The sequence below is a fragment of the Herpailurus yagouaroundi genome, unplaced genomic scaffold, assembly GCF_014898765.1.
Source record: "Herpailurus yagouaroundi ecotype Mexico unplaced genomic scaffold, PumYag 200, whole genome shotgun sequence".
NCBI classification, from domain to species: Eukaryota; Metazoa; Chordata; class Mammalia; order Carnivora; family Felidae; genus Herpailurus; species Herpailurus yagouaroundi.
In genome coordinates, this window is record NW_024412431.1 from 4,252,736 (window position 1) to 4,264,048 (window position 11,313).

General features: G+C 64.3%; 2 protein-coding genes and 1 long non-coding RNA gene across 6 annotated transcripts in view; 1 reads left to right on the forward strand and 2 right to left on the reverse strand.

The window, feature by feature from the left end:
* Positions 1 to 1,502: 1,502 nt before the first annotated feature.
* LYL1 (LYL1 basic helix-loop-helix family member) lies at positions 1,503 to 7,047 on the reverse strand. Of its 2 annotated transcripts, none has more exons than XM_040450088.1 (4): positions 6,310 to 7,047; positions 4,979 to 5,331; positions 4,804 to 4,895; positions 1,503 to 3,940 (listed from the first exon to the last, which is right to left on the reverse strand). In XM_040450088.1, exons 2-4 carry the CDS (start codon positions 5,308 to 5,310, stop codon positions 3,519 to 3,521), a joined length of 846 nt encoding a protein of 281 aa, XP_040306022.1. In that variant the 5' UTR covers positions 5,311 to 5,331; positions 6,310 to 7,047; the 3' UTR covers positions 1,503 to 3,518. The 2 variants fall into 2 exon arrangements, with proteins under 2 accessions (XP_040306022.1, XP_040306021.1); XM_040450087.1 differs by having other exon boundaries at positions 6,333 to 7,045.
* LOC121014062 (uncharacterized) lies at positions 6,757 to 8,480 on the forward strand. Its single transcript, XR_005783027.1, has 4 exons — positions 6,757 to 6,872; positions 7,086 to 7,234; positions 7,546 to 8,060; positions 8,268 to 8,480. It is a non-coding gene; the product is annotated as an uncharacterized LOC121014062 (long non-coding RNA).
* The window catches only part of TRMT1 (tRNA methyltransferase 1), a 10,162-nt gene continuing 7,322 nt past the window's right edge, over positions 8,474 to 11,313 (reverse strand). For all 3 annotated transcript variants that reach the window (XM_040450079.1, XM_040450078.1, XM_040450080.1), the window contains 9 exons: positions 11,195 to 11,281; positions 11,044 to 11,113; positions 10,809 to 10,943; positions 10,633 to 10,718; positions 10,207 to 10,315; positions 10,044 to 10,120; positions 9,035 to 9,154; positions 8,830 to 8,959; positions 8,474 to 8,656 (listed from right to left, as the gene is read on the reverse strand). In XM_040450079.1, coding sequence (XP_040306013.1) covers positions 8,507 to 8,656; positions 8,830 to 8,959; positions 9,035 to 9,154; positions 10,044 to 10,120; positions 10,207 to 10,315; positions 10,633 to 10,718; positions 10,809 to 10,943; positions 11,044 to 11,113; positions 11,195 to 11,281 — 964 coding nt within the window. In that variant the 3' untranslated portion in view covers positions 8,474 to 8,506. The remainder of the gene's footprint in view (positions 8,657 to 8,829; positions 8,960 to 9,034; positions 9,155 to 10,043; positions 10,121 to 10,206; positions 10,316 to 10,632; positions 10,719 to 10,808; positions 10,944 to 11,043; positions 11,114 to 11,194; positions 11,282 to 11,313) is intronic.

Here is an 11,313-nt window from a genome sequence, read left to right on the forward strand (position 1 = left end):
TCCATTTGAGCAACTCGGGAACAATTTGGTAACACACGACAGGAAGTAGCTCTCCTCTCCCCCTCCCTGCAGCCCCTTCCTCCTCCCAAGGGATGGACGGGGGCCTGTCCAGAGGGTCTTCAGAAGCCCCCTGGGAGGGAGGGAAGCAAGAGCATGCCCAGCCCCCCCTCCAGGGTGTGACTTGGCCCCTCTGGCTTGTCTTTCTGTGCCTTACTCCCTCCTCCCTGCATCGCCCTTCCTAGGCCCCCCCGTCTCGAGTCCTCGTGCCTCTCTCTCTTTCTTAACTGTATGAAAACACAAAGCACAGGTCAGGATCCTCTGAAAGTCAGTCAACCCAACATTGCACCGCAGGGGCGGGTTGTGGGCTTTATTTATTGTGAATCTAGTTTGCGAGGCTGTGGCCCCAGCAGGGAGGGAGGGAAGGAGGGGAGGGAGCTGGCTGGGGAGGCAAGGAGGGCCCTTACCTGGGGCAGAAGGGGCCAGCGCGCGGCGCGGTGCGGTCCTCGCCTGGAAGCCACAAGGCGGCTGGCCCCAGGAGTGGCTTTTGTTGGAAGTTGAGCGAAGGCCCTCCCCCCATCCGCGTGCAGCCCTCGGGGAAGACCGGGACTGAGAAGCAGGGGACAGGGGATCCCACGGGAGCCTGGGGTGGGGGGCGTGGGGAGTAGGGCGGGGGGTGGGGGGGCCGGGTGGGCCGGGCGTGACGCGCGGTCAAAGTGCAATGATTTTTCAGTTTGGTTGGCTAAACAGGGTCAGAGCTGAGAGGGGAGCGGAAGGGACCCCCTGCCCGGCCGCACGCGCCCCTTCCCTCGAAGACAATCGGGGCCGCGGGCGCGGTGGGCCCGCGGGAGCCGGGGTCGGCGGGGCGCCCGCCCGGGCGAGGTCGGAAGCTGCAGGCCAGCTGGGCCGGGGCGGGAGCGCGCCCGGCGGGGCTGCCCGGGCGGGCAGGGGTGGGGTGGGGGTGGGGGGCCGCTCCTTTCCCAAGTGTCGTTGTGAGGGGCAGGCGAGGGGCTACGAGGGCGACAGGAGATGTGGGGACGTGTTAGAAGAGAAAAAAACCCACAAAAAATATATATGGGGGAAATGAACTTTTTTTTTTTTTTTCATTGAACCAAGTGCAATGCATCAGAGAGTTTTCCTATCTTTGTATGTTAAGAGATTGTTAAGAAAAATTCTATTTTTGTTGTAATGTCCTCGCGGCTCTGGGGACGCTAAAAGAACTGGGCCCGCCCCGCCCTGCGCGGGGATCACGAAAGCTGAGTGTTTTTTCCTTTTTTTTTTTTTGTTTTTTTTTTTTTTTTTTTTTTTAAGTTTTTTTTTTTTTTTTTTTTAAGTCGTTTTCCTGCGTTGACGAGGATGATCTGGGGTTTTTATTTGTTTCGTCGTTCGTTCTCGGTTTCGGTGGGAGGGCTGAAGGAAACGTTCACATTTTAGAGTTTAAAAAAAAAAAAACACCTCGACACTAAAAAAAAAAAAAAAAAAAAAACAAGATCAAAAAGGAAAAGGACGAGAGAAAATTATTTTTAAGATAATTCAACATAAAAACCCTGGTGCTTCTTACATTATAAAGTACGTTTTAAAAAAAAAACCCACAAACTATTATACATAAGTTTATGAATCAATTAAATATCCTGCACTTGTTAGGAACACGCATATCCCTTCTTTGTTGAGTTTAACGGAACGGGACAGCGGCATACGCCCGGCGGCTGGGCTGCTCTGGTCGCGGGTCTCCCCGGGCGCCCCCTCCCCAGGGCCCAGCGCCCCCCTCCTCGCCCCATCCCCGTCCGGGCACGGGGGCGCGGCGGGGGGGTCCCCAGCCCCTCCCCCGCAGAGGTCAATGCCAACGAACAAACGTCCCCTCCCTCCCTCCCTCCCTCTCCCTCTCCCTCTCCCTCTCCCTCTCCGCCCCGAGCGCCCTTCTTTGAGCCAGACGCCAACTTGACCCTCACCAGCATTATCAGGAGCGCGCTCAGCAAGTTGGTAGTTACCCTCCCTTTTCCCCGGCGCCCCCAACTCAACATCATTCCTCCGACCCCTACCCTTAGCCCCGTCACCCACCGGGGAGCACGAGGAAGGCTCGAAGCTCCAGGACAGGACCAGCCAAGCTGACAGGTCGATTCGCCCAGGCCCGCGCCCGCACGCACGCACGCACACGGCCCCGCACACAGCCCCACCCCACCCTGCAACCAGCCCCGTCGACTGCCTTACACACCCGCCCCCGCGCTGGCCGGCCGACCTAGTGCCTTGTTCTCACCCCCGTGCTGGCGGAGCGGACGCCGCGCTCTGGGTCCCAGAGGGGCCGGGTGGCTCAGACGACCCACCATTTCCTCACCCCGACCGTGCTGAACGGAACCCCCCCCCCCCACATGAGAGAAAATAAAGGAGCAATAAAGTCACGAGAAATTTCGTCCCCCAATCGAGAGCCCGAGGGGCACCCCAGCCCCGCCTCGGCGCCCCGGGGGCCCCCCGCCCTCGGGGCGCCCCCCTCCCCCCCAAGCCAGCCTGGGCCAGCCCCGCTTCGGCCCCTCCCGGGAGATCCGTGCGCCCGACCAGCACCAGCATCGCGGACCGCAAAGGCCGCCCGTCCCGTCAAACAAGTTTCTTCTTAGGCTAAGAAACGCAGTATATACGAGTATCTCTATATATAGTACTAATGGATTTGGTGTGCTTCCCCCTTAGCGTCCCCCGTCCCTCCGCTCCTCTTCCTTCAGCCTGGTCTCCCCCTCTCTCTGCCCTCCACCCCCGTCTCTGCACTGAGATACATAAGAAACAAGGGTAGTTTACTGTCTGTTTTGTTTTCTGGGTTTTCAGTGTCCTAGCGGAATGCAAGTAGGCAGCCAGCCCGTATGTTCCCTCTCTGCCCCGCCCCGCCCCGCCCCGCCCCCGTCACTGCGCTTCTGTTATACCATCTTTGCCTGACTCTCTCCGGCTTCTCCATTGAATGGCTAATGTGTATGTGAAATAAAGAAATAAAGAAAAACAAAAGTAAGAGCGCCCGAGCCTTTGCTAACGCCGTCGTGCGGGACCGGTTCGGGATCGGTGGGGGGAGGGTCCCGGCGTCGATTCTGCGCCTCCCTCGGCGCACCTGGCGCGCCGCAGACGCGGTCCGGGAGCGCGTATCCATGAGTCTCCAGGAGGGGGCGCCGGCGAGAAGGGCGAAGACCAGCCCCCTACCCCGTCCCTCCCCACCTCTCTCGGTGACCCCAGCCCGGAAAAAAAGGCACCACTTTAGTCCGATGACCTGTCTGCCATGTTGGTTCCCGGACCTCGTCCCCCGGAGGAAGACGCGGGAAAGGTCATTTCCAGCGGGCGGCGGGTGATAAAAAGGCCTACAGGGCCCCCGCGGGCGACAGTCGCCCCTCCAGATCCCCGGGCCCTATTCCCCCGTTGGGAACGTCCTCACTGGTCCCTCTTCCGGGGAGTTCGCTCCAGAGCAGGCGCAGAGCATCGGCCGCCCCTCTCTCGACCGCCCCGGGCTGAGGTCCCGGCGCCCCTCGGCTCCGAGGCCACGCCCGCGGAGGTCACCGCACCTCAGGGCTCACGGCCGCTCGTTCCGTCTTGATGGGCCGGGCCGCCCCATCGGGGCTGCCGTCGGGGCCGGCCGGGGGCGCGGGCTGCGAGCGCATCGCTGATTCGGCCCTGCGACACGGCCCGCGGCGGGCGCTGTCGTTCGGGCCTCGGTGCGCTGGCCCTGGCCGTCTGCGGGGCCCGGGCGGGGCGGGGCCTGCGGCCAGAGCGGCCGCCTGGTCGCGCAGCAGCCGCACCAGGAAGCCGATGTATTTCATGGCCAGGCGGAGCACCTCGTTCTTGCTCAGCTTCCGGTCGGGCGGGTGCGTTGGCAGCAGCTTCCTGAGCTCTGCGAAGGCGCCGTTCACGTTCTGCTGCCGCCAGCGCTCCCGGCTGTTGGTGAACACACGCCGGGCCACCTTCTGGGGCTGGTGCCCTGGGGAACACGAGGGGCAGATTTGGCGCGGAGGCCCGGGGGGCGCCCCCCTGGGGCCCTCACTTCAGCGCCCAGAATCTCCGAGGGGACTTCCGCACAGGCGGCGCGGGCTGGGGCTTTTTCCACGCAAGGGCTCCACAAGTAGGATCCATGGGTAGCTCCCCTGCTGGGTAGCCACCCCTCTCCCACCCTACTCACCCCAGCGGCCTAGACAAGGACCGTCACCAGCCCAGGCTGCAGGCAGCCGAAGCCTTCCGAACCCGACCGTCCACACTTCTATGTCAACGGCCGAGACTCCCTAGGGACCTGTTTCCTGTGGCTGTCAGTCTGGAGAGCCGTCCTTGCGGTCCCCATTCTGAGTGTGGCCCTGCACGTGGCTGGATGTGCACACGGGTCTGGGAGGTTCTCTGGGTGTGAACGTGGGCCTGCGCGTCTCGGGTGGCTGGCTGAACTCCTGGGATATCTAAATGGCTGTGGTTGCCGGGCGCTTGTGGTCGTGTGGCTGTGGTTCTGTGGCTGACTCTTGTGGGGCCATGGTCCTGAGTGGCTGTGGTTGTGTGGCTGTCCCTGCTGTGGTGGTCGTCCTGTGGCTGTTCCCTGCGTGGCCGTGCATTCGACTGGAGCTGTCATTTCGCGGCCCCCATGCCACGGTACGTTTTGCCATGACTCTCCGTGGCTTGTTGGGTGGCTGTGGTCGTGTGGGACCGGCCCCGGGCCTGTGGTTTTTGCACAGGAGTGTAACCTGAGCACTGAGCCCCCGTGTGGGCTATCCTGTGTGTGCCTGGGCGCACCTGCAACAGCTCTCCCCGTGGAAGACGCGAGCCCCCGCAGAGACGGCGACACACACACGAACCCGCACTCACCCTCGGCCAGCTCCAGCTCACAGTGGCTAGGTCTCCGCTTCAGCCGGCTGCTGGGGAAGATGCCAAAAGGTCCTGCCGGCCCAATGTAGAGGCTGTAAGGGGTCGTGGGTCACTAACGCCTTGTGGGCAAGGACCCTGGCCCCGAATTCCCCCCAGGTCCCAGCCCCCCACTGACCTGTTGAGAAAGGGATGAGGGTGGTAATGCAGGGCCAGGGGGGGCGGGACAGTTCCCAGGGTAGAGAGTTGCAGCAGCGGGGGCCGCAGGGTGCTCAGCTCCGTGGTGGCCATGGTTGCCCCGGGGGGCCTGGTGTGGCCCAGGCTGATCACTGGCACGCCAGGGGGCAGCCTGGGGGGTGAGGAGCCTCGGTGGCCAACCTCCTTCACCTTTGGGGGCCCAGGTGAGGCAGGCTTGGGGGGCGGAGCGGGCGCTGGGCTGGGGGCACACACCATTTCCGCCTTCTCAGTCATGGTGGGGCCCACCTCTGTCTGGGCCTGGGGAGGGCACATGGACCCCGAAGGGGTGCTCACCTGCGGGAGACAAGGAAGCCAGTGGGGAGGGAAGAATCAGATGCCACGCACATCCCTTAGCCCAGCAGAGCCCTCAAATGAGAGGGAAAAGGTGGGGGTGGAGGTTCGGTGGGCAAAAGCAGGCGGGCTCCGAAACCACCAGGACACGGGAGGGGACCTGACGCAAGGGCAAGAGGTACCCAGTGACCTCCTGGGCAGCGCTGGAGCACCTCCTGGAGCACTGGGCAGTGCTATCTCTGAGCTGTTTGTGACCCACGAGGGCCTCAGCTGCCCAGCTCCTGAGCAAATTTCCCTTATTCCAGAATCCCTTCTCACCTGGAGGCGGGAGCGAGGGGCGAGGCCAGGAACCCATGACGGATCCTGCGGCCCCCAGGATGACCCCGTAACCTTCAGATCTGATCCCAAGACCCCTCACCGGTAGCGTGTGACCTTAGAATCCCTCTGTAATTGACTCTGGCCCTTCACCGATTCCCCCCACCCCTCCCCCAGCTGACCATGTGGCCCTCAGCTATGACCCCGAGAGGCTCTTCCCAACGCCTCCCTGTCACACCCTGAAAGTCCTCTATAATCGCTCCATTGACGCCCGCCCCCACTGAAAATGTCCCCCTTACTAACCCTGTAACCCCACTGCTGACATGATGATAAAAAATGCTGACCCAGGATCCCAAAGACTGACTCCACTGCCCAGTAGACAGGGTCATGTCCCAATCCTTCTCTGGCCCTATCAGCAGCCTCCCCCACCCTCCCCACCCCATCAGCATCCACTCCTTTGCAACCTGGGTAGCCGTCCCTGTTCACTCTTGGCCCCACAGCTTGGAGTGTCCCAGCAACTTCTGGGACTCCTGGCCCCTCTGTCCTGTCTTCCCTACCTAGGTCCTGGGCTCTCAGTGAGTACCTCCCCCCCCCCCCCCCGCCGTTGAATGAATGAATGAAGGATGGATGGAATGAATGAATACAGGCGGTCCCAGGATACCCCACCTTCAGGCAGACTCCGCTCTTACCCCGGCGCTGGTCCTGCTGCCTGGTGAGAGCCCCGGCTCTGTCCTGCAGGGCCAGGATGCAGGTTCGGCTGCAGGCCAGGCTCCGTGGCCCTGATCCGGTCCGGCCTCTGCGCTCTGGGCCGCTGGGAGCTTGCCGCCCCCTCCCGGCAGCGACGTCGGGCCGCGCCTCTTCCCGGGCTCGCTAGGGCCCCGGCGACGGCGGCGTGGATCCCTCGAGGGAAAGTGAGCTGCTCCTGGCCGGCCCGCCCTCTCCCCGCCCCCCGGCGGCCCAGTTTCCTCCCTCTCACCCCCGGGCCGCGCCGGAGGATGCCGGGCCGGCACAGATAAGGCCCTGGCCGACTGGCCGCGCCTGATAAGGAGCCGGGCTGACCCCGGAGGAAACCGGCGGGCGGGGAGCTCCGAGCCGGGGCCTCACGGCCCCGCCCCCGGCCGGCGACGGACAGGGCCGTCACCCCTCAGGGCCTCACCTTACGTCCTCCCAGGCACTGGAGTGGCCCAGGGTCTCTGAGGACCCCGACCCAGCGCGCCGCTGGGAGTGAGGTACCCGGATGCACGCAGAGGGGGAAACTGAGGCAGGGAAGCAGCAGCCTCCAGTATCGCGCTTGGATTTCACCTCCGGCTTTGAACACCCCCTGCCCAAGTGTCCGCGCTGATGGGGTGGAGGAGAGCCCTTTCCGGCAGTCTGCGGCCTCGTGACCCAGGGCCCCCTCCTGCTCCTCCTCTCCTCACCCTGCTTTGTTCCTCTTTTTACAGACCGCCTGCCGGGCTTCGCGCCACCCCCACCCCAGACTGGGGCACTGGAGGGAAGGCAGTTCTGACAGTCTGCCCTGGCTGTCCTGCCGGGCCCGAGTGTCCTGGGCCCCCAGGCCTGCTCTCCACACCACCTTTTCAGGCCCAGGAGGGTGAGAGGAAGCACCATGGCTGGGAGGGACTTCCTAGGGAGCCAGGGCTGGCAGAACCTTACAATAGGTGCCCCCAGCCCGCCCTGTGGCCACGTGGATCCTCTAGGCCACCGGGTCACACAGCCCCAACTTGATGGTCTCTGGCCCTCCTCCCACATCACAGGCCGCTTTGAGGACGGTGATAAAGAGGCGTTGGGCAAGCATCTTGCAGTGGTGGGAAGCTCAACACCCGGCTGGAGCCTGCTAGAAAGGCGAAAGGCAGGGCCCTGGGAATAGCTAGGGAGCAGGGACAAGACTATACTTTTCTCCAGGCCCCCCTCACCCGCGTCCATCACACTTTGCCTCCAGTGTATCTGGGGGCCTGCAGGAGCAGCCCAGCACGGATACTACCACCACCCTCCCAGGAGTCTGGTGAAGCCCCGAGCCAGCCGGCCTCCAACCATCCCACTGCCCCAGGGAAGCGCGAGGTCAGCTCTGAGCCCCCAAGTTAACAGATCACCCCAACAAACTAGGTTCTGGGATTAGGTTCCTTTTACAGGCGGGGAGGAAGCCAAGGGAAAGGTGTTTGCGGGGGGGCCCCACGGCTACCACGTGGGGGTGGGGATTCTGCCCTAAGCCTCTCCGTTAACGTTGCTAACCCTCCGTCCCAGAGGGGAGGGGAAGCGGCAGGCCGGCTAGTGCCTCAGTGTGCTCGACTGAGGGGCCGCGGAGCAGGAAGCACCTGGCCTGGAGCGGATGCACAAGGCGCCTGGTTCCGGTCCGGCTTCCGCCACCGCGGCCCTGTGGGGAGCTCGGCCAGAGAAACCGGGCGGCGACGCGAGGCAGGGTAGGGGCTGGGTGACTGGAGGGCCCGCCTGTGTCTGGGTGCACGCCAACAGGGGGGCGGAGGCCCCACGGACACGAGCGCGCGGCTGCCGCCCCGTGGCCGGCTGGGGAACTGCAGGCGCCAGCAAAGGGGCGGCGGGCTGAGAGCCTCGTGCTGCGGGACAGACCATCCGGCTGGCCGAGGGTCAGCTCCCACACCCCCATACAGACAGAACACTCCAGATGGCAATACTGACAGCACTTCGGTCGGGCAGGGACAAACAAACCTCCAGATGCGTAGCGCTTCCCCAGGGAGTGAAACAAAAAAAGATGCACAGAGGAACGCACGCTCCAGACACGCAGCTGGAGAGACGGACAGGGCCCCTAAGGCGGATGGACAGACAGACCCGCAGGCAGCCTCCCGACTCAGACGAATGGCAGTCGGAAAGGTGACATATCTTTATTGGCTCAGTCTACACCCGGACCAGCGGCAACGCCAGACCCAGGCGGGTTCTGGTAAGAGGTCTTGGGATGGTCAGGGGAGGCGGCTGCAGCGGTGTCCTCGGGTGCTGGCGGGCTGTGGGAGTAGCAGCACTGGTCCCCGCGTTGACAGGTGCCCTGGTGGGAGAACGGTGGGTGTGAACCCTGGCTCAGTGTTCAGCAGCCTCTGCTGGGTCCCCTTCCTAGACGGGGAGCTTGCTCGCACGCCCTGCCCGCCCCGGTTCTCCCAGCCCTGCCACAGGGAGGGCGATCCCTGGGTGCTGCTGTGTGGGGTGGTGGGGGTGCCTCACCTCCTTGAATCTTTTACAGGGAAAGGTCTTGAGCCGGGCAGCCCGCTGGACCGGGTCCTCAGCTGGCTCCTTTCTCTTATTCTGGTGCACCCTGCGTCTCTCCTCCATAGCTCCACCTGCGGCCTTGCCCCTGTGCAGGCAGAGGAGTAGCTGGCACCCCGTCCTGCCCCGGACAAGCCCCACCGCCACCCGCGCTCTCACTCACCCTGGCCGGGCACGGGGCCGGGGGCCCCAGTTGGCCTCAGGATTAGCCTGGAAGCGCTTGAGTCCTCGCTGGCGGGAGCTGGGGTTGGCGTCATCCCGGACGGCGAAGTTGGCCTGCAGCCTGGGGACGTGGGAGTGGGGGCTGAGGGGCAGGTGCCCTGCAGGTGTGCACGGACCACCTGCCAACCCCCGTGCAGCAACACGTGCCTTGGGAAGGCCGTGTCCGCCCGGGTCGGGATTCTCATCCAGTTAATGAACATGTATCCAGTGCCCACCACGAGCCTAAGGCCTGCCATTGGTAAGGCCGACGTTCTTACAGTGCGGGAGACAATGGGACAGATCAGAGGTGAGTGAAGTGTAGCGTGTTAGGGCACGGATGAGAGTTTTGAGAAAAACAGAGCAGGACAAAGGGAATGGGGAGGCGGGGGAAGGGGCGCAGGACAGGACAGAGCGGTCAGAGACACCTGAAGGAGGGAGGGAAGAGCCTTCAGGGGACCCGGGATGGGCACTCCAGGCACAGAGAACAGCCCTTATAAAGGCCGTAAGGGGGCGCTGCGTCTGGGCAGTGTGAGTGCAGAGGCCCAGTATGGAGGGAGGTAGGGAGAGTGGGGATGAAGGGGGAGGGAGGGGACAGGGAGATGGCGCACAGCTTGCAGGCAGAACTTGGGTTTCTAGTGAGTGAGGTGGGAGTCACAGAGGGTTCTAAACAGAGGGTGGACAGGTCTGACTCCGGTCCTCACCGATGTACTGTGGCTGCTGTGGGGAGAGGCTGGGGCCGGAGGCGGGGGCGGGGGCGGGGGGGGGGGGGGGAAACCAGGGCGGAGCCAGCAGCACTGGTCCAGCTGGGCAGTGATGGGGCCAGACCAGGGCAGGGGCAGAAGGGGAGGGGAAGCGGGAAGATTCTGGATCTCACGTGAATGAGCATGTGTCTGTGGAGGGAAGGATCTGCGTTGTCCCCTGCCCACACGTGAGCTCCCCACGCCCGCGGGCAGCCACACCAGTGCCCGTACCTGGGCTCCACGCTGAGGATACGGAACGCAGGGCTGGCCTCTGACAGCCTTTCCCGCTTCACCGGACACTCCTTTTCCTGGGAGGTAAAGTCCAAAGGTCAGGGGACGCTGGGCCTGACCATGTCCCGGCCTCGCGCCCCCATCTGGTCAGGCCAGCCCTCACCCAGCAGCGCATGATGTCCCAGAGGGCTGAGGAGGGGGCATCCGTCTTCACGGCATTCTTACAGGCGTGGGAGAGTGAGACCCGGAAGCCGGCATGGAGGAGGGCTGACCTGGGGACCAAGAGGGGCCGTGGGTGGGGGGCGGGGGGCCGGACCCCAAAGCCAGCGCTGATCCGTGCGGGTGTGACGCAGCTGAACGTCTCACGGTGACTACGCGGCCGGGGGAATGCCAGTGATCGTGATGGGGAGACTATCTCCCTCCCCAAGGCTCAAGGCCTCCGCGCTCTCTTCTAAGCACCTGCACGTAGGCCTGTTGGAAAGCTGTTTTACCCAAGACTCTGGCCTTGAGGGGGGCCGGCCTTGCCCCAGGGCACCCGGAGGGCGGGCGAAGGGCGCAGACTCCTTCCCGCCCGGGACTGGGCACTCACCGCAGCTGCAGGAGGCTGGGCGTGCTGCAGCGGATAGTGCTGCTCAGCTGGTCCAGCGTGTAGTAGAGAGGCACGTCCGGGAGCTCCTGCCGTGGGGACAGGAAGGGCACGGGGTGGGTGGGGGAAGGATGGCTGGGCACAGGCGGGGCCCCCTCCCCGTCACCCCGGGCCCCCACCTCAGTGATGACGCTCAGGACCCCCTGGATTCGCTCTGAGGTGTGGAAGCGGCCAGGATTGGTGCTCACAGCCTGCAGCACGCGCCCCACGAAGTCCAGGTCGTGGATGGGCTCCGCCCACAGGGGACCGCCAAGCTACAGACACGGGGGGGGGGGGGGGGGGGGGGCGCGAAGGGCCAGGTGTCAAGACAGCTGGAACCCCAGCGTCCCCCTGGTTTCCCCGGCCCTGCCTCACCTGGTGTCGCTGCCCACAGTGCTCACACTCAGGGCTGATCGGGGGACCACAGGCCGCAGAGAACTTGACCCTGCGGAGAGAGGGGTGGTTAGGGGGCGGCGACCCTAGGACGCCTCCTTCACCTTCCTCCCCCGGGCTCACCCGTGCTCACCGGCCGCCAGAGGCTCCGGACGTTTTGCCAAGGCGCTGGAGGTGAAAGGTCCCGCAGCCCACACACTGGAACACCAGTGCCTGCTTGCTGGGGGGGGGGGGGGGGGGGGGGGGGGGGGG